Source organism: Centropristis striata, chromosome 20, assembly GCF_030273125.1.
Source record: "Centropristis striata isolate RG_2023a ecotype Rhode Island chromosome 20, C.striata_1.0, whole genome shotgun sequence".
NCBI lineage: Eukaryota > Metazoa > Chordata > Actinopteri > Perciformes > Serranidae > Centropristis > Centropristis striata.
The window spans coordinates 28270609-28295449 of NC_081536.1; the positions used below are offsets into that span (position 1 = coordinate 28270609).

At 37.7% G+C, this 24841-nt stretch overlaps 1 protein-coding gene across 1 annotated transcript in view; it reads right to left on the minus strand.

Moving 5' to 3' along the window:
• Window positions 1-23341, minus strand: part of LOC131993246 (protein kinase C epsilon type-like) — a 113308-nt gene extending 89967 nt beyond the window's left edge. The window contains exon 1 of the mRNA XM_059359051.1: window positions 22264-23341. Coding sequence (XP_059215034.1) covers window positions 22264-22611 — 348 coding nt within the window. The 5' untranslated portion in view covers window positions 22612-23341. The remainder of the gene's footprint in view (window positions 1-22263) is intronic.
• Window positions 23342-24841: the final 1500 nt, after the last annotated feature.

Here is a 24841-nt window from a genome sequence, read left to right on the forward strand (position 1 = left end):
TGCGACCCTCTTACTGTGAGGAAAGTATAATAACAACAACTCTTTACAAATGTTGCTCCTGGCCTTGCAAGCCTTGTCATCCAAACACGACATGTTCAACACATCTGTGCTGCTCGTCTTGAAAGCTATGGATGGCAAATACTTTCCTATTAACAATGAACATCAAGCCTGATTTCCACCGGGCGCGTTACTTCAGCGTCACGTCAGCGTCGCGTACGCCGTTGCAAATAGGTAACACTCTAATCACTCTAATGAGAGCATTTCCACCGGGCGCGCTGCGTAACGTTACAGCAGCGTCACGTTACAGCAGCGTCACGTCAGCGTCACGTCAGCGTCTCTACTCGAGCATTAGGTAGGACTTCTATTTCTCCGCAAGACGCTGCCAAATCGCGTGAATCTCAACAGAGCAGATCGCAGCAGACAGGAAGTCCAACTCAGAATCAACGTAAAACACTTCAGCCCCCTTTCAAAATAAAACACAATACGCAGTTCATGCAGTCTAAAACTACTTCACATCAACGGGTCTCAGACGGTCGGAGAAGCAAAGTAAGCTATCTGTTGTTGTTTCCTTATACACACACAGTTTATCGCGGGATCTCGCGGTCTTGCATACGTTCAGGATTATCGCGTGATCTCGCGTGTATACGGCCGGCTCGCTAAGCTGACGTGCTGCTGCTGTAACGTGCCCGGTGTGAATTGACGCCGGGCAGAAGACGCAGCAAAACGCTGTGGAGACGTGCTGCTGCTGTAACGCGCCCGGTGGAAATCCCCAGTTAGGTGTTCAGTATTTCCCTTAGGTTACTTACTTAGATTTAACAAACATTTTTCACAGTCTGGAGATACCTTAAATGACTTCTGTTATGATTTGGCGCTCTATAGAAAATAAAATTAACTTGAACGTCAAGGGTGCCGTTGGGGGAGCAGGGCACCCCTAATATAATGGTAGGGGAAACACTGGTATTAATGCTAGACTTTGTTGTAAGATAACGCGTGTATCAATCACATTGCAGTCAAACAAATCAAATCAAATCAATGATACACATTTTAGTTGATCTTGTTGGTCACGATAATCCCGCTCCCAGTCCCGAACGTAAGTTCAAGAGCAGCAAAGAGTCGGAACCAGCTTTGGCAGTTGAAACGAGGAACTCCGGAACTGTCTTGGTTGAAAAAAAGGGGTAATAGGGAGAGAAATGGTGAAAATTGGAGTTCCATGGATATAGAAGGGACTTTCCCGGCTTAATGTCCATGTGAGACATGGAAGAGGAAGTGATCAAACCATTAAGTGTGTTTGGTCTGGCATGAACCACACATACACTCTGCATCACACAGTGGACACGTATTAATGACATGCTGGAGTTATTAACGTTAGCTCCGTCCCAACTCCCATTCAGCTGCAGCTGTGTGTTAATCAGCCGGGTTGAAGGAAAGCCTCGGAGAGAGGCGACCCGCCTCCGGTCAAGGTAATGTGAATATTCTGTTTGTGTTGTTTATTTTGTTGTTGTTTGGGTGGTATCCACAGCAACAAGGTCACCGGGTGCCCCAGGAAAGGACGTGACTGTGGACACGTTGAGGCACCTTTTTTTGTTTTGCTCTTTTATATCTGTGACTGAGGTTTATTCAAAGATTTAATCATTAATGTCACATGCTGTCAACTGGAGCTTAATAAGCTTCATTTAATCACACTGCGACGCATTCCTCTGAGACACACAGACACACACACACACACACACACACACACACACACACACACAGGGAGTGAAAGCTGTCCCAAAGATTTTACAGTATCACATGAGCTTTAGTCAAGCTGGAGTCATGTGGCTGCATGTATCCTCAAAGAAAGAGACCTACAGCTACAGAACCACTGACACTCACACAGGAATAGGACAGATACACACACACAGTTTTTTTCAGCCTCTGGTATAAGTCACTTACCAACAAAATCTACTCATACGACCATAAATCAGTATTGAACCTAATTTTTGGTTTGGTACCAAGGTTATAATAGTTTGGGATTTTTCATTAGTTTTAGTTTTAATTTCGTTGTGATTTTTGTTTTCAAATTCAGTTAGTTTTAGTTTGTTTTTAAAGTGTGTTTGCTAGTTTGATTAGTTTTTATTTTTTTGGAAAATGCTTAGTTTTAGTTTTGTTTTTATTAGTTTTAGTGTTTAGTTTTAGTTTTTTTGTAATGGGGTATTTATTGGGTGCTTTATTTCCTTTGTCTGATCCATCTTAGCCCCAAAAACTGTATTAAGTCATAAAACCAGATAGATGAAATAGATTTCATATCAACCAAAAAGGTTTATGTATGAAAAAAGTTGACAAAGACAAAAACAAAGGACATTTTCACTATAATTTTAGTTAGTTTTGTAACCACAAAATACAGTTTTCAGTTTGTTACCATTCAATGTTTCAGTTTGAACATACAAACTGTCTTTGTATAGTTTTCAACTGGATGAGTCACAAAGTATTGTATTCTGTTTTATGTTCATTTTAGAAAATACGTTGAAGAAGCTGAAACCAGAACAATTTGGGCTTTTTTCCAATTGAAAATGACTAAAATCGTTAACCATTTATCATAATATTAGCTAATGGACTAATTGTGTAATCAACTGAACGTTGCAGCTCTAATTTTCATTCTGGAAAAATGGGACAGAATTGAGTGGACTTAAACCAAATGCATCTGCAGGCTGAATTTCTGCTATTCAATGATTTTGCTCTCTTGAGTCATAAATCTACAAGTTTTGGCACAGAATATTCCCGTTATAAGACAGTTGTCTCTAAAAGATGAATCCCCCAACTCGGAAAAAACAAATAAACCCTCTGTGTGTATCCATGTAACACAGTGGAGGATGAATGCTTGTTGAATGTGTTTATTTATTTTTATCTTTTTTATACTGGTTATCTTTTTGTGTTGTTGTTTCTTTTCCTTTCATATTTATGTATGTATGAATGAATGTATGTATGTATGTATGTATGTATGTATGTATGTATGTATGTATGTATAATTACTGTGTATAGGTAAATTATATTTATGTTTTTGTAATACAAGACATGTTTAGACAAGGATTTTAACTAGTCATATTTAAGGAGAGGGGCTGGGAGTTTATAAGTTTTACTTCTTCTCACTTCTTTTCGAATATGTATTCTACATGTCATGTTAAATGTTTTGTCTTACTCTTTTTTTATTATTTTGTTTAAATATTCGAAATAAACTTCAATCAATCAATCAATCAATCAATGTAAGCTGGTGCATCAAACTCTTCAACCAAAAGTGAAAAAAAGGTTGTGTGGCTCTGTTAGACAAACTACATAAACAGCACTCTATCAATCCATGGGTGTCCATCTGATGTGTGTGCTGCTGTCAGTGTGTGTGTGTGTGTGTGTGTGTGTGTGTGTGTGTGTGTGTGTGTGTGTGAATGACAGGGTGTTTTCTCTTCTCCCATCCTGTTTGTGAGGAAATGGACACGTCTCCTTACTAAGTTTAATTCTGCCGTCCCGAGCCCACCGGTGATTTATGTTGCAGACATTCCACAGACGCTTGACCTCTACACTTGACATCATGATTTATAAACTTGATTAGACTCGTTGCATAAGCTCTGCCGTATTTATACCTTTGTGCTCTTTGTCAGCAGTCAAATGTGCTGATTTGTGCTTTCTTTTCTTTCTCGAGACCAGTGTTCAAATGTCTGGGAGTACATGCTGTCATGCCCCCAATGTGCTTAGGACAGTCCTGAATTATGAGCCAAATGTTGTCCTGTTCTTACTAAATGAACCATTACACTGCAAAAAAAGGTGTCTAAAAACAAGATAAAAACACTAAATCTGAGGGAAATGATCTTGCTGCATGGACAGATAATTTCACTTGACAAGATTCCTTATGTTAAGATTATTAAATCTAGAAATAAGCATGTTGGACACTTAAAATAAGAAATTTACTCTTAAAACAAGATAAATTAAAGCTGCAAGCAGCAAACTAGAATTAGAAGTGTTAGATAATGTATCTTGTTTTAAGAGTTAATTTCTTATTTTAAGCGTTCAACATGCTTATTTCTAGATTTAATAATCTTAATTCAAGAAATCTTGTCAAGTGAAATTATCTGTCCATGCAGCAAGATCATTTCCCTCAGATTTAGTGTTTTTATCTTGTTTTTAGACACACCTTTTTTGCAGAATATAGTAACAAATATGAACAAACTGTGAGACTCAAAGGCCAACATGCAAAGAAAAAAAGGACTCTTGGTGTCTTAAAGAATCACATCTCTAATAGATCGATAATCCAGAGGAATATGCATGATTTATTATCTAATTTCTATTGCTGTGTAAAGTGTAGTTTGAGCTAAGTGCTGCTGACAGGAGCAGCAGAGGAAGCAGAGAAGCTTTCGTCACGGACAGCTTTTTTCTTCATCTGGCATTCCTCACATATCTGTGTGACTACATTGTACTGTTTTGTGCAGTAAGTGACATACTGTCCTCAAACAGGACAGTAGATCCATGAATTATGACAGAAGCCACAGGGGGGCACCTGGGGAGCCATCTCTCTCTCTCTCTGTCTCTCTCTCTCTCCCTCTCTTCCCTTCTTTCTCTGGGAAGTAAACTTGGACAGTGAAAACAGGAAGTAGGGCCTACCGTGTGACTCAAACACACTGGCTCTAATATTAGACTCATACACACACACATACACACACATACGGCCCTGCCCCCGTTTCCTTCAGTCCACAGAGAGGACACCCCTCTACTACAGCCCGCAGGGAAACAGGGTCAAGAGGAGAGCAGGCCTGAGCGCTTCCTCTATTCTGTCTGTATGAGAGCTAACTGAGGCTCAGGGAACCAAAGTGGACCGCAGTGGAAATGAAGTGCCTTTAAGCAAGACAACAAACCACTAGCAGGTCCAGGATCAGTGCAAAGGGCAGCAGGGAAGTCATGTCAGATCTTTAACTCATGCAAATGTCAAAATACCGCAGTGTGAAAGTACTTTGTTAGAGGTTCATATCCAGCATTCAAATTAATACTTCAGTAAATGCGGAGAAGTATTATCAGTATAGCTCGACAGATATATGTGTGGACTAATATTATCAGTCAATATTGTCCTAAAAAGACATATCAGCATTCTGTATATACTTTCCAATATATGCTGTAAAACATTTTTTACACGATATAAATTGCAGAAAATTTTTAATCTAAGAAATGGCTCTTAATTTTTTATTTTTTTTAATAATCAGACACTGAACAGTCATTATTTAGCTATTTTATTTTATTCCTATTCATTCTTTATTTTCTCAGTTATCATTTACAGAATTGTCAGACAGTGTAATACATTGTCTGTAGGGCTGGGCGATATATCGATACCACAGGGCCACATATAGGACCGGGCACTTAACCAGATATAATGAAACTCCAATTATAAATATGTTTACAGTGCAGCAACTTAACATATTTCATGCTCAAATGCATGTATAACAGTATAAATAGGAATACAAAAGGTTTGAAGCAAATAAAAAATAACCACTTTCACGATTTCTTTTTTTTCAGTGCAAGAACAGCAGACCAACATTAATTGCAAGAAGTAATTTTGTGCATTTTTACACTGCACTTTTAAGATTTCATGCTCAAATGCATGTAGTTGTACTGAGGGCCACTTCAAGTGAGGGTGGGGGGCCGTATGCGGTCCCCGGGCCTCCAGTTGCCCATCCCTGTTTTGTAATGTTTGTTATTCTTTTCTCATATAAATATATTTATTTCAGAAAAAGATTGGCCTACTTTATTTCATAGGCTAATTTTATTTAAGATTTTTTTTGTTTAAATGTGTACTTAATTGAGCTTTAAAAAAAACAAAAGCAGGTACTCCTGTTTATATACAGTATTTAGGTTCACTAAAATAAACGGTTTCAATAAAACTACTTGTGACATGTCAGATTTGGCTTTGACTGAACATTTGCTCTCACTTTGCAACAAAAATATCAGGATGAATATCGTATATCGATATTCAGCCTAAATATATTGGGATATGACTTTTGGTCCATATCGCCCAGCCCTAACTGTCTGTATAATGTACGTACGTATAACAATGTTAAATATAATTTAATAAAGTTTTATGTTAGAGGAAGTAGTACTATTATATTGCCCACCACTTCCCCTTCTAACACGTTGATGTTGTAGCTGGTACTGGTAGAACTCATTATAATTGGTTTAAAATATTTTGAGTAGGGCTGGGCGATATATATCGATATAAAATATATATGGATATATTTTTAAATATGATATGGAATTAGACCATATCGCATATATCGATATAGTTTAAAAATGTTTTATTTCTTTCATATTTACTTCTTTTGTAATGTTCGTAATTCTTTAAGATTGGCCTATTTTATTTCATAGGCTGTTTTTATTTAAGATATTTTTAATTTAAATGTGTACTTTATGGTGCTTTGATTTTTAAAAAGGTTCTCCTGTTATACATTATTTATGTTCACTTAAATAAACGGTTTCAATAAAACTATTTGTGACATGTCATATTTGGCTTTGACTTTGACTGAACATTTGCTCTCACTTTGCGATAAAAATATCGGGATATATATCGTTTATCGATATTCAGCCTAAATATATTGGGATATGACTTTTTCGTCCATATCGCCCAGCCCTAATTTTCAGTTGATTATACAGAGAGAACTGAAAAGCACAACAGCAATACAAAATACAACAGTGCCATTAAGCCAGATAGGGAATGCTAAATGCTGCTCTTGTGCTTTGACCTTTCTGGTGCATAAATATCTTTGCACAAGAACGCTTAATTACGATGTGTGGAGTGCTCTACATTCCTCAGATGACTGGACATACGCAGTGCAGTGACTGCTGCAGTGACGGGGGACGTCCCTCATTAACATGTTATGTGTCACAGTTGTTACCTCATCAGTCAAAGCTGAACGTGTGCAAGTTCTCTCTGTTTCTGTTGACTATTCCTTCAGTTACCCGCCTTCAGCTCCAGCAGCTGAATCACCACCGTTGACACTTTCAACCACAGAATAACCACACAGTGTCACAGTTGCAGCACCACACTAACAGTGTTACAACCACAGCTGGGAACAAGAACACTGATACTCTGGATATGTATTCAGTTCAGCTGGTTGTTTCGTGTATTACTCTGCAGGCTGGATAACATGCACCGAAAAGGCTGAAAAGAAGTTTTATCAGCAGAATATTGCTGGCAGCTGCTCGATGAATTAATTTGGCACAGTGACAATATCAAGATGCTACAAGACACCTGTGTGTGTGTGTGTGTGTGTGTGTGTGTGTGTGAGAGAGAGAGAGAGAGAGATTTACTGTTTTTATTGAGCAGTCAGTGATGTGAGTGTCTATGTCACTGTATTGTTTGCCTCACTAAAAAAGTAATTATGTGAAGTGTCTCTTTTCACCTGCGTGAACCAACGTAGGATGTGTGTTTATAGTGAAGTGCTTGTGTGCAGACCACTTAGTCTGATGAGCTCTGACTGAAATTAACTGTGAGAAGAGCTACGACTGAAATATCACCGGACAGAACAAATGCTCTCTATTCATTCAGCTTTCATCAGATCAACCTACCTCTCAGAATGATCAGTTAATAATGAAAAAGATGACAATTTACATGTGAAGCACAGACAGATGACAAGGGATACTTTTTAACTCTCTGGAGTCCACAAAAGCAGTGGAGCATCATTTCTTCCTAATGTCACAACTTAAAAATGAAGCAGTGTCGTGCCCTGCTGTCAACTTCCCTTAAAACATGCCAGTTTTGTTTAATGATAATAAGTAAACCGGACATAATGTCAAACATGTTTAGTATAAAAATATAGTACGAGATATTATCCTAATTTTATTTCTTATATGTTAAATTTGCAACCTGTGTTCACATTTGCAACATTAAAAATTCCTAATTGAGCATGACTATGCTTTCAATAGGGCCGGGACTTGATTAAAAAAAATAATCTAATGAACTAATTAATTAATCGCATTTAGATTGCATATAAATATTTGACCTGAGAACAGTGAGAAGTAATTTTTTTCACATGGATTTTTAGTATACCATTGAATAATAACTGAATACATAAGCTTAAGCAACAAAAATATTGTTTATTTTTGTTCAAGTCCAACAGACCAGTGCAATTTTTGCCATCAAGTATAGCAATAGCATATTTAGATGCTAGCTGCTATATGTTTTGCATTGAGGTGATACTTGAGGCTGGATGTGCTGTGATGATATGTGAATTCCTTGTTGCATAGCAACACAACCATGATCTTATCAACACTTCCCTCCGTTGGTTTTTAGTAACTAAATGTCCCATCATCCACGGGGCCAACCAAAGCGTCTCATCAGCTTCTTCCTTCATGTTCACTGTGGTTTGTTGTTGTCTGAACTCATGAACGCCAGTTGGTGCTCCAGTATAATCGGTCCACCTGAAACTCATCCAGTGAGAAACGTTCCGCGGTGCAAAAATAAGTGTGATTTTTTAACGAGTTAATTTTTGTGTAATTAATTACTTTAATTAACGCGTTAAAGTCCCGGCCCTAGTTTTCAAGGTAAAAAATAAAACATTTTACATATCCGATTTTATGCTTTTTTTGTGTTTCTTTTGGGTTCAAATTTGGATCGATCCAGTGGCAAAATGAAAAATATTCAAAAACTGAACAGCCCAAGTCTCATTTGCTGTGGTTTCATAAAGTGGAATTATCTTGTTGTCAGATTACTGCAACGCAAAACTGGTTTCAGGTTTTCTCTCTTTCACACACATTCATCCTGCTTTATATTTACAGTATCTTTGCTCCAGTTCACCTGACATTTGTTCCCCAGTTTACCTGTGTTATTATAGTTTAAATCAACTGCTCTTAGCTGTGGAGTAATCTTAGTGCAGACCTCCCTTCAGCAGAGTTAAAGTTGTCCTTTACCATCCCAAAATATGAAAATGCAGTGCAGGAATATACATGACAACTATTGACTGTAGTGCAAACTCTTTGTACTGCCATGTTGATTTTTTCCGTCCAAACAACAAAAGCCTATCCAGACAGAAAAGCTTTAATAGGAAATAAACTAACTTGAATAATCATGTTTCCAGCACTTATTTCACTAATATTATGGTAAAAAGATAGCACTGTTGATTTCATGTTTAAGATTTCCATTTTATTCTTTTTTTTACCGTATAAATAAAAAGTTTTTCCATCAAAAGAAATGCTGTTCTGCCATTTAATTGACAAGAAAATACTCTATAAATGCTGCATAAATTAAAGATTTTACCATAAAATATTACAGTATATTTCTGTGAGAGATATGGTGTTTAAAACATTTAACAGTTAGAAAAAGTATTTTTTTTACAAAAGATAAACGCAAAAATTACAGTGGTGGCTTGTATATATTACATTAAATACATATTACAGTGTATTTTACAGTGGAGTAATGTATTTTTCACACAAAAAACTGTAAAAAAAAACTTGGCTGATATATACATTTACATTGTTTCATTGTTACTGAAACTGAATTAACCCATTCATCATTTTACGGTCTTTTACTGTCGTGGTTTAGCAGTTTTCATCGTAAAATCTACAGACATTTTTTACAGTGTATGTATGGTGAGAAAAAATATGTTTCTCAACAATGAAACATATCTAGGGCTGATTAAATGAATGCATATTTGTTAAATCTTCATGGCGAGATCAAGCACTGCTGCCTCACCCATCAGCCAATCACCAGCCTCCCTCCCACATGCAGCCATTCAAAAGTAGACAGCTTTCTTCAACACGCTCTCTGCCTGTTGTACTGTAAAATCAAACTCTTGTTTTCTCTCTCCGGCTATTCTCTTTAATGACAAGTTCTAACAAGGCGGCTGCCTACACATGGTGACATCACCGTTCAGGAGGCAGAGTTCAGAAACTCCTGACCGATTCAAGAATCTGATCTGCTTTTCATGTCTCGTGGACACTAGAGACTGCATTTTCTTGTCTTGTCTTGGCTGTTGTTCTCCCAATCCCAGCCAAAAGACCCCCAAATCACACTGATATTTGTGGTATAACTGGAATTCAAACAAGCCCAAACAAGATCACAGGGAGACACTAATTATTTTTCACTTTCATTACTGCAAGAGGCCTGGTGTTCTAGTTTGTGTCGTTTCTGCAAAACTTTGGCCACTTAAAATTTTCTTTTTTTTTTTTGTCAACAGTTTCCAAACATGAAAGTTTGTCACAGACACATTTAAGTGGGTACAATAAAGTGAGCTGAGCTTTGACACCATGCCAAACTTAAGAATACTGTGTACCACAGCACAACCAATGAATCACACATCATGCAGCAAATCATCTAGGTACTGTGTGCTCCTCCTGTCCTTAGGCAAATTAAAGCACACTGCAACAAGACATTCTTCACTTGAACAATGTGTGCACTGCAAAAAAGGGGAGTCTAAAAACAAGATAAAAACACAAGAGTTAATTTCTTATTTGAAGTGTTCAACATGCTTATTTCTAGATTTAACAATCTTAATTTAAGAAATCTTCGAAATCTTCGTCAAGGTAAATTATCTGTCCATGCGGCAAGATCATTTCCCTCAGATTTAGTGTTTTTATCTTGTTTTTAGACACACCTTTTTTGCAGTGTACTGAGCTTTGACACCATGCCACACTTAAGAATTGTGTGTACCACAGCACAACCAATGAATCACACATCATGCAGCAAATCATCTAGGTACAGTGTGCTTCTCCTGTCCATTAGGCAAATTAAAGCACAAGACAACAAGACATTCTTCTCTTGAACAATGTGTGAAGTGTGACTACTGAACACATGATGTTATAAATCATAACAGAGTGTCAGTATCTGATGCAAAACGGAAGGATCCAATGAAAGTCCAATGCTGTCATTTCAGCACCCCAGAGCACTTTGCACAATCCATTACACAATCACTTTCATATCGTGGCATACTGTTCTTCATGCATGCTTGAATAATGAGCTCAAATTTCTGTGTTGGAGATTTACTACTGTGTGCGTGTGTGTGCGTGTGCGTGTGTGTGTGTGTGTGTGTGTGTGCGTTGACTACCAATGTGACCGGCTCGGCCGGTATCATTTTTGCTGAAGGTGATTGTTGACAGGCCGTGTACAGGCTTGCAGGAGAACAGTGACTTTTTGATTTTTAGTCTTGAAGTTTTTCTTTCGCACTTGTCACAACGTGGGTTTAAAGTTTCTGTTCACACGCTCTTGTTAAACATCTACTTTTCAGAATTTCCAACAAATACCTACTGATGCTTCTATGTGTCGACTCTGTTTCATCTTAAAATTCAGCGAGAACACATCAGTGCCACCTAAACCTTTTTAGCCCGGCACAGGAGAAAACACTCGCACAATTCAAAGTGCTGTGGTGTTCTTTGATTTAACATGGATAGAAAGACTATTGTGTGCACTCGTGCATATTTCTTAGAGCACAACAAAGATCATGTCTGTGCTATAAAAGAATAAAAGAAGGGGGGAATGTTATCAGATGGAAGGGAGAATGAGAACTGGTGTGAAAGCAGCATTCAGAGACACAAACAGGAGCTGGTGAGGCATTCAGGGGCTGAAAATCTTTTTTTTAGTCTGCAACCCTTAAGTGAATAGACTAAGTATGGCTGAAACATTTTAGTTCTCTGCTGACTTTTTGTGGGTGTTTTCACTCAAGCATTTAACTACTGTGTCTATAAATGGCAAGCACAGAGAAGCTACGATTAAACTAAATATTAAAATTGTTTTGAATACATTTTTTAAATTTTATCTGTCTAAACACTGAACTTATTTAAGCTGTTTAATTTAGAGTGATGCACATCTCGTTTAAGACATCCAGCTTTTGTTCCTTTCAAGTTGAGGGAAAAGAACTAATGGAGTCGAATGGAGTTCCATTTATTTATTGTCCTTCTGTCATTTTTATGCTCCACCAAGGAAGAAAGAAATAACTTGTGCGTGACAATAAAATGCCTTATGATACAATAACAATGTGCTGACTAACAATAACCAGTTCTAGGTTCCTGCAAGACGTGTTTTGCTGTCACAGACAGGTGGGAAAAAAACAAACAAACAAAAAAAAGCTATGGCAGAGTCGCCTGTACTTAATATAATGTATTTCTATATGAAATACTGAAATGGTTCCTTTATTTGGATAGTTTCCATAACAACACTGTGTACACTTAAACATGACCGTGAAGCAAACAATGTGCACATTATGATTTGTGTTCCACGTTCTTGTAACTTTGTACCTAACACAATCATAATTCTCCTCAATGGACGACATATTCCTTAGAGTCTATTGTATGTATAAGGATTCAAATATATATATATATATATATATATATATATATTTTTTTTTTTTTTTTTTTTTTTTTATGGAAACTTACCAGAGAAAAATGGCAACCTAGCTAGGGCCCAGAAATAACAAATAAATCACAGCCATTATTCAGAAGCACTTTTTACAATCTGGTTTTGGGCCAAGTGATTCTTCATCAGTCTAATGGAAGCATTACAGACACTCTTACAATCATATTATCAAAGGAGCATTCTGTCAGCGCCTTTCACAAAATCATATTCTCATTAAAAAATATGCCAACATCCTGAACTGACTGAGCAGAAGATTAATAGCCTCGACCGAGGTGGAATTAGCTTTATATTTGGAAAGAATAACTGTGTTATTTGTTGATTCTGGACCAGACAGTCAGAGACGTTTAAGGCCACATCCGACCGATCCAGGGAAATGTTGCCACTGGTCAGATGATGAAAGGAAGAAACAGAGACCAGACTCCAAAGCTCCAAAGCATGACTTCTTCATCACATCCAGACGTAAAAACAAAGCAGTGTGGAGCTTAAAGATTCAAAATCACATTTTGTGTTGGACTAAAGGACTAAAAAAGACACAAAGACCAAAAAAAGACACAAAATGACAAAAATAAGACTAAAAAATGACTAAAAAAAGACACAAAATGACCAAACAAAAACACAGAAGAAGACACAAAATGACAAAAAAAGACACAAAATGACTACAAAAACACATAAAATGAATAAAAAAGACACAAAATGACCAAACAAAAACACAGAAGAAGACACAAAATTACTAAAAAAGACACAAAAGGACCAAAAAATACACAAAATAACTAAAAGAGACACAAGATGACCAAAAAAAGGCAGGATGAAAAGGATTCAAAAACAAGATCCATACTGAAACATCCTTCATCTCTGTGAACTCATAGATCTTAAACTGTAAGTAGTAAAGCCAACTACCCTGCACTGTAAAAAAATGTTTGTAGAAATTACATTAAAACACTGTCAAATTACATCAGCAAAAGGGTGTAAAACTAAAAATTGTACCGTAGTAGACACTTTTAATTACCGTGAGTCAAAGAATAGCACAAACTTTTAACTATTACTGTCATTAACTGTAGGAAACACACAGTTTTGCTGTAAAAATATAACATACTAATGAGAAGTTAATGGAGAAATACCATGATGTTTGAATGAATGACACAATTACCCTAAAAATAACGGGAATATTCAGTCAAAATTACAGTTTTTGCTGATATTTACATTTTAATTTACACTGCCTGTAGATTTTACTGTGAAAAACTGCTAAAATAATAAATGTGTAAATTTAGTTTCTAATAATTTAGTATATTCACTGTGCCAGTGTAAAAAAAAAAATGCTCATATATTTACAAGCCACCACTGTAATTTTTGCATTTGTTTTTGAAAAAAATACATTTTCTCACTGTTAAATGTACTTAACACCACATTTCTAACAAAAATATAATGTTATATTTAACGGAAAAAATCTCTAATTTATGGGGCATTTATAAAGTATTTTCTGGTAAATTATATGGCAGAACAGCATTTCTTTTGATGGAAAAACTTTTTATTTTTCACGGTAAAATAAGGAATAAAATGGCAATCTTTAATGTGAAATCAACATTGCTAATATAATTTTACTGTAATATTAGAAAAAGGTAAAGTTATTATATAAAGTTCTGGCAACCACAGCTGCAGGTTTTTTACTGTAAAAACAACAGGGTTTTTTTTACAGTGTGGGAGACAGCATCTTATTCTGAAATGTTACGTTTCCGGAGGTAATTTACAACTATTGATTGGTATTTATTGTACTGAGTTTAAATACCTCACACATGAGCACAGTAAAGACAAATAGGAGCAAAGTGTTTTGCACTAAAATATTTGTTTGCTTTAAACCTTTCAGAGTGCTGTATTTCTGTATATTTATTAATTTAGAATTCAAAATATGCATAATATTAAGCACAAGTGCAGGCTCCCAAATCTCACTGGAGACAGAAGTGAGGAGGAAAACTGTTATCCTGAAGGTCATCACCACACGTCACACTTTCCTTTCATGCTTACAAGCCTGTAGTTGCAGAGAAAAAAAAAAGATCTCAAATCACAGAAAATGTTTCATATATGTTGATATGTCAACATAAGTGGTACCAACTGATCTGTAGTTTACACAAGAAATACTGTTTCCAATAATGTTGGAGATTTATTAAGATAGTTTGATGTCACACAATCTTGACACCAATTGTCTAAAAGTTTTCATCGTCTACAGTTTGAATAAAAAAGCTAAGTAGAACTACCGTCTTGTCATTGTATGTCTCTGCAAACCAGTGAAGTTGCAGTTTCTTTGCATTCTCATTCACTTCTTGAGTTATGGCGTGGTCACAGTGACTTCAACCTCAAAAATACAGTCTTTGAGCCTATATGTACATTTGTTCTGTTATGGGAATATTGTGTTCACGAGAACGGGACAGATGCGAGGTCACAGTGACTCTAACCTTTCACCTTTCACCACCAAAATCAAATCAGTTCATCCTTAACTGGACATTTGTGCCATGTTTGAAAAATGTCTCTCTAGGTGTCAGATATTCACAATAATGAAGGACAGGCGGACATCCTGACGACATAACACCTCCAGCGGCAGTATGGGGGCACAGTATGTCAGGTTGGGGAACTGTGTTTCTGGGACATTAATAGGGTTGTCAAAAGTATTGATACTCCAAAAAGTATCAATACTAAAACGTTGTATCCAGATACGATACTCATTTTCAAAAGTATCAATACCCCCAAGCACGTAGTATGCACACATTTCATTAATTGACACAGTATCAGTATACATAAGCATAGAGTAAATAAGTTTACATAAATGTTGGTGACTGAAAACTGATATTTTCTCTCTACTTTTCTCTCTCTCCAGAATGAAGCAGAGAAAAGTCGACCTGCAACCAAACAGCAACACACACAGCCAACTCTGCCGTCAGTGTTTGACCAACAACGATTGTTTTTTATTATAAATATTTAACCTGTGGTTCTGTTCATTTTTACATGTTGCATTTTTCTTGTTAATAAAAATATTTCTGTTCAATTTTGGGGTCTTTGTTTTTATCCTTGTGATATCGAAAATGGTATCGAGTATCGAATATTTTCCTGAGTATCAGTATCAAGTTGAAAATTTTAGTATCGTGACAACCCTAGACATTAATGAGCAGCACAGGGGCTCCACAAGGCACTGTTCTGGCTCCATTCCTGTTCACACTGTACACAGCGGACTTCAAATACAACTCTGAGTCCTGTCACATCCAGAAGTACTCGGGCGACACTGCTATTGTGGCGTGTATCAGGAATGGACAGGAATCTGAATATAGGGATCTGATAAAAGCCTTCAGTGACTGGAGTCACAAGAACTATCTCCTATTGAACACCTCAAAGACTAAGGAAATGATCAGAGATTTCTGCAGGTTCAAGCCCCCTCTTCAGCCAGTGAATACCTGTGGGGGAACATGGAGGTGGTGCCAAGTTCTAAGTATCTAGGTGTATACCTGGATAATAAGTTGGACTGGTCCCTAAACACAGACGCTCTCTACAAAAAGGTGCAGAGCTGCCTCTTTTTCTTCTTGAAGCTCAGATCTCTGGACATCTTCTGTAGTAAGATGCTGCAGATGTTTTATCAGTGTGTGGTGGTAGTGTGTTGTTTTATGCTGCAGTCTGCTGGGGAGGCAGCATCACACACAGAGATGAAGGCGGTTGGACAGACTGGTCTAAAGAGCTGGTTCTGTGGTTGGAGCCAGGTTGGAACCACAGGAGGTGGTGGTGGAGAGATGACCTGTCAACATGTTCCAGGCCATCCTGAAATACCCAGATCATCTGCTACACAAAACCTTTATGGACCAAAAAAACAGCAGTGGACGGCTCCATCACATTGGAGATTTAAAGGATCCTTCTCTCCTACAGACATCATTCTGTCTCATTCTAACAGAGATTCTACCAGACTAACTGAATTTACCCTCAGGGATAAATAAAGTAATTTTGATTTGATTTGATTTAATAAAAAGTAACATTTTTGTGAGAAAAATAGCCAATGTTTTCCAAGATTGCATCTGGGCCTGTGCATTCTGCCTCTTCTACTCTCCACACAGACCATTTACCTGCATCCGACCAAAGCCCACTCAAACGTGATTGGTCAGACTACTCAGACTGCAAACAGAAACCAGAATGCTTTACATACCAAAATCTCACCCTGTTGCCCACAGAGACTGCACTCACATGCAGATATCTGTTTATAGGGGTCAGATATCACACATTATTTTCATATCATAGACACTGTTTTTGTTGCTGAAGGGTGACTCTTACATTGCAAGGACTTGAAAAGTTGTTTGCCATAATGTTGTTATGGACCAATACGTTTTAGCACATTGATTTTTTGCATCATGAAGCTGCTGTTATGTCGCACAAGCTCTTGTTTGGTGTTTGTTTTTTTTGACAACTAAATCACGCCTTTATTTCTGTCTTTGTATCTGTCTTCAAATGTGTCAGCTTCAGCCCACCAGTGGCAGCACCAAGAGATCCTGTAAAATCTCTGTTTTTACAGCACATGAGTTGAATTATCAACCCCTTTCTGCAAGAGCAGATCCTGTTTTGTTACTTTATACTTTCCAGCCTTATTTGTCCATCCAGTTTATTCATATTTTCAACAGCAGCCTCTAAATCTTACAGTATAGTTGCACTGCTTTGTGAAAACCAGAAGACATCAACTTTAACAGCCTCTGCAACTGCCCTGCTTGCTCCTGAAGAGGATGAAAACCCACTTCTCGACAGTAGCTTACATTAGCATTACTCACTGGGAAACTACACAAACTGCTTAGTTCTCTCAAGGTGATGTCAAGTGATTCTTTGTCTGAGATGACATAACGTATGATGCAGCTTAAGTCAAGACATGTTCAGCCAAGAGTGCCCATGGGTGCGCCTTGAAACGTGCTCCTTCAAAATCATGATGCAAAGCTCGGAACGTGACGAATCTAAATATTTATTTAATTTCAGTGAATGAAAATGGATTAGACATGGATAACATTTTGAGGGGGTTTGACTTTATTTGAATTTAGAGGCCTTAAATGGAACTACTTAAGGCTTAAAAAGTCATATTTGACTGGTGTCAACTCAGGGATCTGAACTCAACACATGCACAATGCAACTGACAAGGAGACAAGAACTAGACAAATGTAAGAGGTAACATGCACAAATTATAATCAAACACACAACTTCTTTAAGAATCGCTTTCATCTAGTTCCAAAATTTTTAGTCAAGAACTGAAATCCTTACTGTCAAAAACATGTAATCACATAGCTCCTACAGCCTTGACCATCTCCGGCCTGACCTGTAGTCTCCCAGTGTACCATCTTAACCCTCTGGAGTCACCAAAAGCTCCAAAGCATGACTTCTTCACCACATCCAGACGTAAAAACAAAGCAGTGTGGAGCTTAAAGATTCAAAATCACATTTTATGTTGGACTAAAGGACTAAAACAGACAAAAAATGACGAAAAAAGACACAAAATGACAAAAAAGACACAAAATTACCAAAAAAAGACACAAAATGACCAAACAAAAACACAGAAGAAGACACTAAATTACTCAAAAATGACACAAAATGACAAAAAAGACACAAAATGACAAAAAAAAAACACAAAAAGACACAAAATGACAAAAGATACACACAATGACCAAAAAGAGACACAGAATGACTAAAAAAAGACACAAAATGACCAAACAAAGACACAAAATCACTAAAAAAAGACACAACATGGCCAAAAAAAGACACAAAATCACTAAAAAAAAAGACACAAAATGACCAAATAAAAACACAAAAACACACAAAATGACAAAAAAGACACAAAATTACCAAAAAGAGACATAAAATGACTAAAAAAAGACACAAAATGACCAAAAAAAAAGACACAAAATGACCAAACAAAAACACAGAAGAAGACACAAAATGACTAAAACAGACACTAAATGACTCAAAAAAGACACAAAATGACAAAAAAGACACAAAATTACCAATAATACACAAAATAACTAAAAAAAAACAACAACAAAGGACACAAGGTGACCAAAAAAGACACAAGTGGTGTATACAGGCAGGATGAAAAGGATTCAAAAATGGACAAAATAGCCCAAGACTCCATAGAGTTAAAAGACCATGGAGGAGCTGTGCTCTCTTTCCTCCATCCTGTCCTGCTCCTGTTTCACCATCTTGTTCTCTTTCATCTTGTTCTATCCCCATCTCTCTCTCTCTCTCTCTCTCTCTCTCTCTCTCTCTCTCTCTCTCTCTCTCTCCCTCTCTAATGGACCTGATGGCCTCATCAATAATACACTGAAACATCCGTCTGCTTCATCAGCTTCAGACAACAATGAACAGCTTCTTTATGCAGTTGTGTGTGTGTGTGTGTGTGTGTGTGTGTGTGTGTGTGTGTGCGTGTGCGTGTGTGTGTGTGTGTATCATGCATGTGGCCAAACCGCACCCTCTCTCGCCTCTTTTGTGCCTCTACTGTGGGTCATTGGTTCATCTAACAAGAGCACAACAAAGGTAACAGGATATATACTCTGTGTGTGTGTGTGTGTGTGTGTGTGTGTGTGTGTGTGTGTGTGTGTGTGTGTGCGTGCGTGTGTGTGTGTGTCCGTGGAGTGACTCATGTTGAGCATCTGTAAGACTGTGTTGCAGGACAACAATGATGCTTTGCAGAAATCCTATTTTTGCCAGATTCAATAACATTGCTCTTCACAGTTTATTAAAACCAACACTATGTTGTTGTCTGGTGATACACTTAAATCTGGGAGACGCTCTGATACTCACAGTCCCCACAGACCAATGTGATGGAGCCTATTAGTGTCTCTTGAGCTCACTGTTTTGGTTTCACAGCCAGCAACTCCATGTGTTTTTATGTGACTAAATGCTAAACATGGCAGAATATTTAGAAGCTAAAGAGCAGAGATTTCCATCTTTCTGCTTCTCTGCCTGCAAAGAGAGTGAATAATGGACTTCACATGAATGATAATGTTGCTCTGCGTCTGCTGAATGTGCAAATACACAACTGTTTGCGCACATGGTCGCCTTATCAATTTTATAGGGTGATAATCGGTCAGTCTGTGTTGTGTTTCCAGCTCGCTCACATGTGGTCTAAATTTACCTCTCAGTGCCACTTTAAAGAAGCACTTTCACCTTACTTAGGCATAATTATGAGATATTCATTTAGACTTTTTGATCTGTGGATTAAGTAAGTCATTGTCATGAGATATTACTACCACTGGGATGAAATAATGTCTTAATGAGTCAGAACTATGTAAGTGATAGCTCATAACAATGAATTGTTTTGACCATTCCTAACATTTCCATCTTTTTTCTTACTCCTTGCAGGAATTAGTTTCCTCACAGAACACATGTTACACATGTAACTGACTTTTCTTTGTAATGCTGTTAATGTGTACTTAATCTATAACTTGATCCACAGCAATTTAATCAACAAGTAGTCATTTATCAAGCCTAAATGTCTGGGGTGTCTGGCCCTCGAGGGCCCAAAAATTTCTCAGGTGTCAATATGATTCATGGCAAATGTTGAAATATCCACCCACTAATGTAGCCTAGTATAATGACATAATAAGGTGGGTCCTGGAGTATTGGCTAATCTGTTTGCCATGCCTTTTATTGTTGTTTTTAACAACGCTCATTGCAAAATAAGCTCCTTGTCAGTATATTTTGGCCATGCAAGAGATTTTCTCACTCTATCATAGGGCTGGGCGATATATCAATATAAACGATATATCAATATATTTTTAAATGTGACATGGAATTAGACTATATCGCATATATCGATGTAGTTTAAAAAAAAATCTTTCTTTATCTATAAATGCTGCCCTTACTAGGGTTTGTCATATTTAGTTCTTTTGCAATGTTCATTATTCTTTTCTCATATAAATATATTTATTTCAGGAAAAGATTGGCCTATTTTATTCCATAGGCTATTGTTATATTTAGGATTTTTTTTTTTTTAATTGTGCACTTTATGGAGCTTTTTCTTAAAAAAAAAAAAAAAAAGCTTCTCCTGTTGTTATACAGTATTTATGTTCACTTAAAAAATGGTTTCAATAAAACTACTGTGACATGTCATATTTGGCTTTGAATTCTTGGTCATGTTTGGTTGGTATTTTCACTTTTTTGTATAGACATGTGTATTGATCAGCTTATATCTCCATATAGGAGAGAATTTTGATTTGGCTTTGACTTTGACTAAACATTTGCTCTCACTTTCCGATAAAAATATCAGGATATATCGTATATCGATATTCAGCCTAAATATATCGAGATATGACTTTTGGTCCATATCGCCCAGCCCTACTCCATCATCATAAATGTAATTTCAGTTCAGCACAGACAAAACAAGTTATTTGAATACAAATTCTTGGTCATGTTTGGTTGGTATTTTTACTTTTTTGTATAGACACATGTATTGATCAGCTGATATCTCCATATAGGAGAGAATGAATTGCTGCAGCCCTTATTGTTACACATTAAAGAGGTGAGGTCGGGGTTTGAGCCCCTCTGTGTGTGCTTCAGGTGTCACTAGGGCTGGGCGATATATCGATTTAAAAAATATATCGATATATTTTTAAATGTGATATGCAATTGGACAATATCGCATATATCAATATAGTTAAAAAAAAATGTATTTCTTCATATATAAATGCTGCCCTTACTATGGTTTGTCATATTTATTTCTTTTCTTTAACGTTTGTTATTCTTTTATCATATAAACACATTTATTTCAGAGAAAGACTGGCCAATGACTTTTGGTCCATATCGCCCAGCCCTACTCAATCATCATAAATGTAATTTCAGTTCAGCACAGACAAAACAAGTTATTTGAATACAAATTCTTGGTCATGTTTGGTTGGTATTTTCACTTTTTTGTACAGACACATGTATTGATCAGCTGATATCTCCATATAGGAGAGAATGAAAGAGGTGAGGTAGGGGTTTGAGCCCCTCTGTGTGTGCTTCAGGTGTCACTTGGGCTGGGCGATATATCAATTTAAAAAATATATCGATATATTTTTAAATGTGATATGCAATTGGACAATATCGCATATATCAATATAGTTAAAAAAATGTATTTCTTTATATATAAATGCTGCCCTTACTATGGTTTGTCATATTTATTTCTTTTCTTTAACGTTTGTTATTATTTTATCATATAAACACATTTATTTCAGAGAAAGACTGGCCAATGACTTTTGGTCCATATCGCCCAGCCCTACTCAATCATCATAAATGTAATTTCAGTTCTGCACAGACAAAACAAGTTATTTGAATACAAATTCTTGGTCATGTTTGGTTGGTATTTTCACTTTTTTGTACAGACACATGTATTGATCAGCTGATATCTCCATATCGGAGAGAATGAAAGAGGTGAGGTCGGGGTTTGAGCCCCTCTGTGTGTGCTTCAGGTGTCACTTGGGCTGGGCGATATATCGATTTAAAAAATATATCGATATATTTTTAAATGTGATATGGAATTGGACAATATCGCATATATCAATATAGTTAAAAAAAATGTATTTCTTTATATATAAATGCTGCCCTTACTATGGTTTGTCATATTTATTTCTTTTCTTTAACGTTTGTTATTCTTTTATCATATAAACACATTTATTTCAGAGAAAGACTGGCCAATGACTTTTGGTCCATATCGCCCAGCCCTACTTAATCATCATAAATGTAATTTCAGTTCTGCACAGACAAAACAAGTTATTTGAATACAAATTCTTGGTCATGTTTGGTTGGTATTTTCACTTTTTTGTACAGACACGTGTATTGATCAGCTGATATCTCCATATAGGAGAGAATGAAAGAGGTGAGGTCGGGGTTTGAGCCCCTCTGTGTGTGCTTCAGGTGTCACATCATCATCTTACCCAGTCCTCGAAGTGCTTGCTGCCGTTGTTCAGGATGTCGTCGAACTGGATGATGCAGTTGGCCACAAAGTCGTCGTAGCCGATGGGCGCGTCGTGGAAGACGGACAGCTCGATCCTGCGGCCGTCGTGCACCTCCGTGGTGAACTCATCGTTCCACGCGGGGCTGTTGGTCTTCTGCTTGGTGGAGGTCTGGCCCACGCGCGAGTCGTCCACGTTCAGGGCGATGTACGTGTCCAGGAGGAAGGTCTGCGTCTTGGGGCCGACGGCGTGACGCAGGGACCAAGCCGTCGGTTTGAGGTCCAGAGCCTCGCGGATCTGGATCTTCAGCTGCCCGTTGAAGATCACCATGGCAGCGCAAACAGCTGCAACACTAAATACTTGAACTTGTTTACAGTGAAAGCACCCCACCTTTCTCCTCGAGCACTTCAGCAAAATGAACTCCTCGTGCTGTAACGGTTTGAATAACGGCTCTGTTCAACCGGTGGTCCTCCAGGCAGACACTGTAAATCCTTCCAGTTCACCGTGACGGAGAAAATGGAGCCTCTTAAAAATGTTTAATTGCTTTTTGGGCTTGCCTTAAAACGTAAACACCAGTCGAGTAATCAAATATCCCAACAAATAACTGCAGCAACAACCGGAGGAGCCTTCCTTAGAAGCGCACGGAAGAAACGTGAACTGCTACAGCAGAGTTAGCGAAACAAACAAAAAAACAGCAAAGGCCCCAGATGTGAATCATATTTTTTAACCTTCGAAATATTAAAAAACTCCGTCAGCTGTAGCAGGACAGCCTGGAAGCACTAGTCTGTGTTGCATTGCACCGAGTCGTAGTGGGAGGCTCCAGATGTCTGCTGGCAGCTGCCGCGGCGCATTGGAGATGTTGGAGCCGGACCGCTGCAAGCAGACAGCGGCTGGTGGCGGTAAGAGCCGCTGCAGAGGCGCAGAGGAGGGGCAGATCAGGCGCTAGGTAGGTCTGTAGGTAAATGTGGGTTCCTGCTCCTCGGTGCACGGCCTGCTTTCAGCCACAGCTGTTGATCTTAACTTCCCGTGGACATACCTCTGGCTGCCTCCCCCCCGAAACTGCCCTCTGTCTCCGTCTCTCTCTCTGGTGCAGGAAATGCGAAAAACACGTCAGATTTCTCGGAGCCTGGTGTGACAGACGGGGGGAGTGCGACACAACCCAGACGAGGGAGGTGGTTAGGAGCAGCAGGGCAGGGGAGATGATGAGAGGAGAGGGCTGTGTGAATAAACAAGCGGAGAAAGTGGAGAGATAAAACGCTGTATGAATTACACCAAGGTGCCCTTGAGCAAGGCTTTTTAAACGCCCAGGTGGAGCTGCACATGTATGCTGCAGCTGTGCACGGTAAACTGTGGGAAATGCAAGAAACAGATTTTAAGTGCATCTTATTTTTTGCATATTCTGCAGCATGAAGCCTACTCTATTCATCCTCTTAATGAATGTCAATTGACAACCTCACAAAATATGGGACCTTAGGGGATGAATGCAGGGATATGTGAGGCATGCATGGAATTTGATTGCAAGCTATGTTAGGCATACCTATTAGCCACAGGACCATGCTGTGTGCAGGACTGTATGCACCCATATAAAATATATTTAAAACGGCTCAATCCTCTAGACCAGGGGTAGGCAACCTGCGGCTCTGGGGCCACATGTGGCTCTTCAGGCCGTCTGCAGAAATGAAATTTATTTTCTATTCTCTTTACATTTTAATTTTCATTGATTGTTGGTGTAGGCCCAAAGCAATGTATTCCTGAATTCTAAAAATGTGTTGCTACATACAGCATTACATTTTATGTTATTTTTACACTTTAGTCAACTAAAATGTGCACCACAGATGAATAAAGCCTAAGGCTCGGCATCTTAACCTCTGAATTTTGCCAACATCAAGCCTAATTTTGAGTTTTTTCCTTTAATTCCAAATCTCCTGAGATACTTTTGGTGTCCAGCCTCTCATTTGCACTTGGGACCTGGCTGCATTCTGACAAAATCATACTAATAAATGCTCATTATTGTCTATTGTTAATTGTTAAAAATGATCACCATTAGCTGTCACCAAAGTGGGATGAGCTAGTCTTCCTGGGGTCCAAAAAATAAATAAAAATAAGTCACTAAACAATGATAATGTAAAAACAATGAAACATTGTAGACATCATTAAAAATCATCAGAAATTATTCAAATAAGTTATTTAATTCACAAGTATTATATTCATACAGTCCATTCCCTACTCACAAATTGAAATAGTGCATTCTCTAATGGTACTTGAAAGACATTTTGCTATTCAGCTTATGTATATTCAGTACATTATGATCTATTAGTATTATGGGTAGGTTCATTTAGACTTAGTAGGCTGTTTCATCTTCATAGTAAGGCTCAAAATAAGGTATGCAGCTCTATTATGATATTTTTCTCTATTTTTTTGGCCAACAATGACTCTTTAGTTAGTAAAGGTTGCCGACCCCTGCACTAGCCTATCTATTAAAAGTACGCACAGATAGAAATTTAAACAACTCAGCCAACTCTGAAGTGTGTGCAGTTTGTGATCTTAGAGTGCAGAAGTA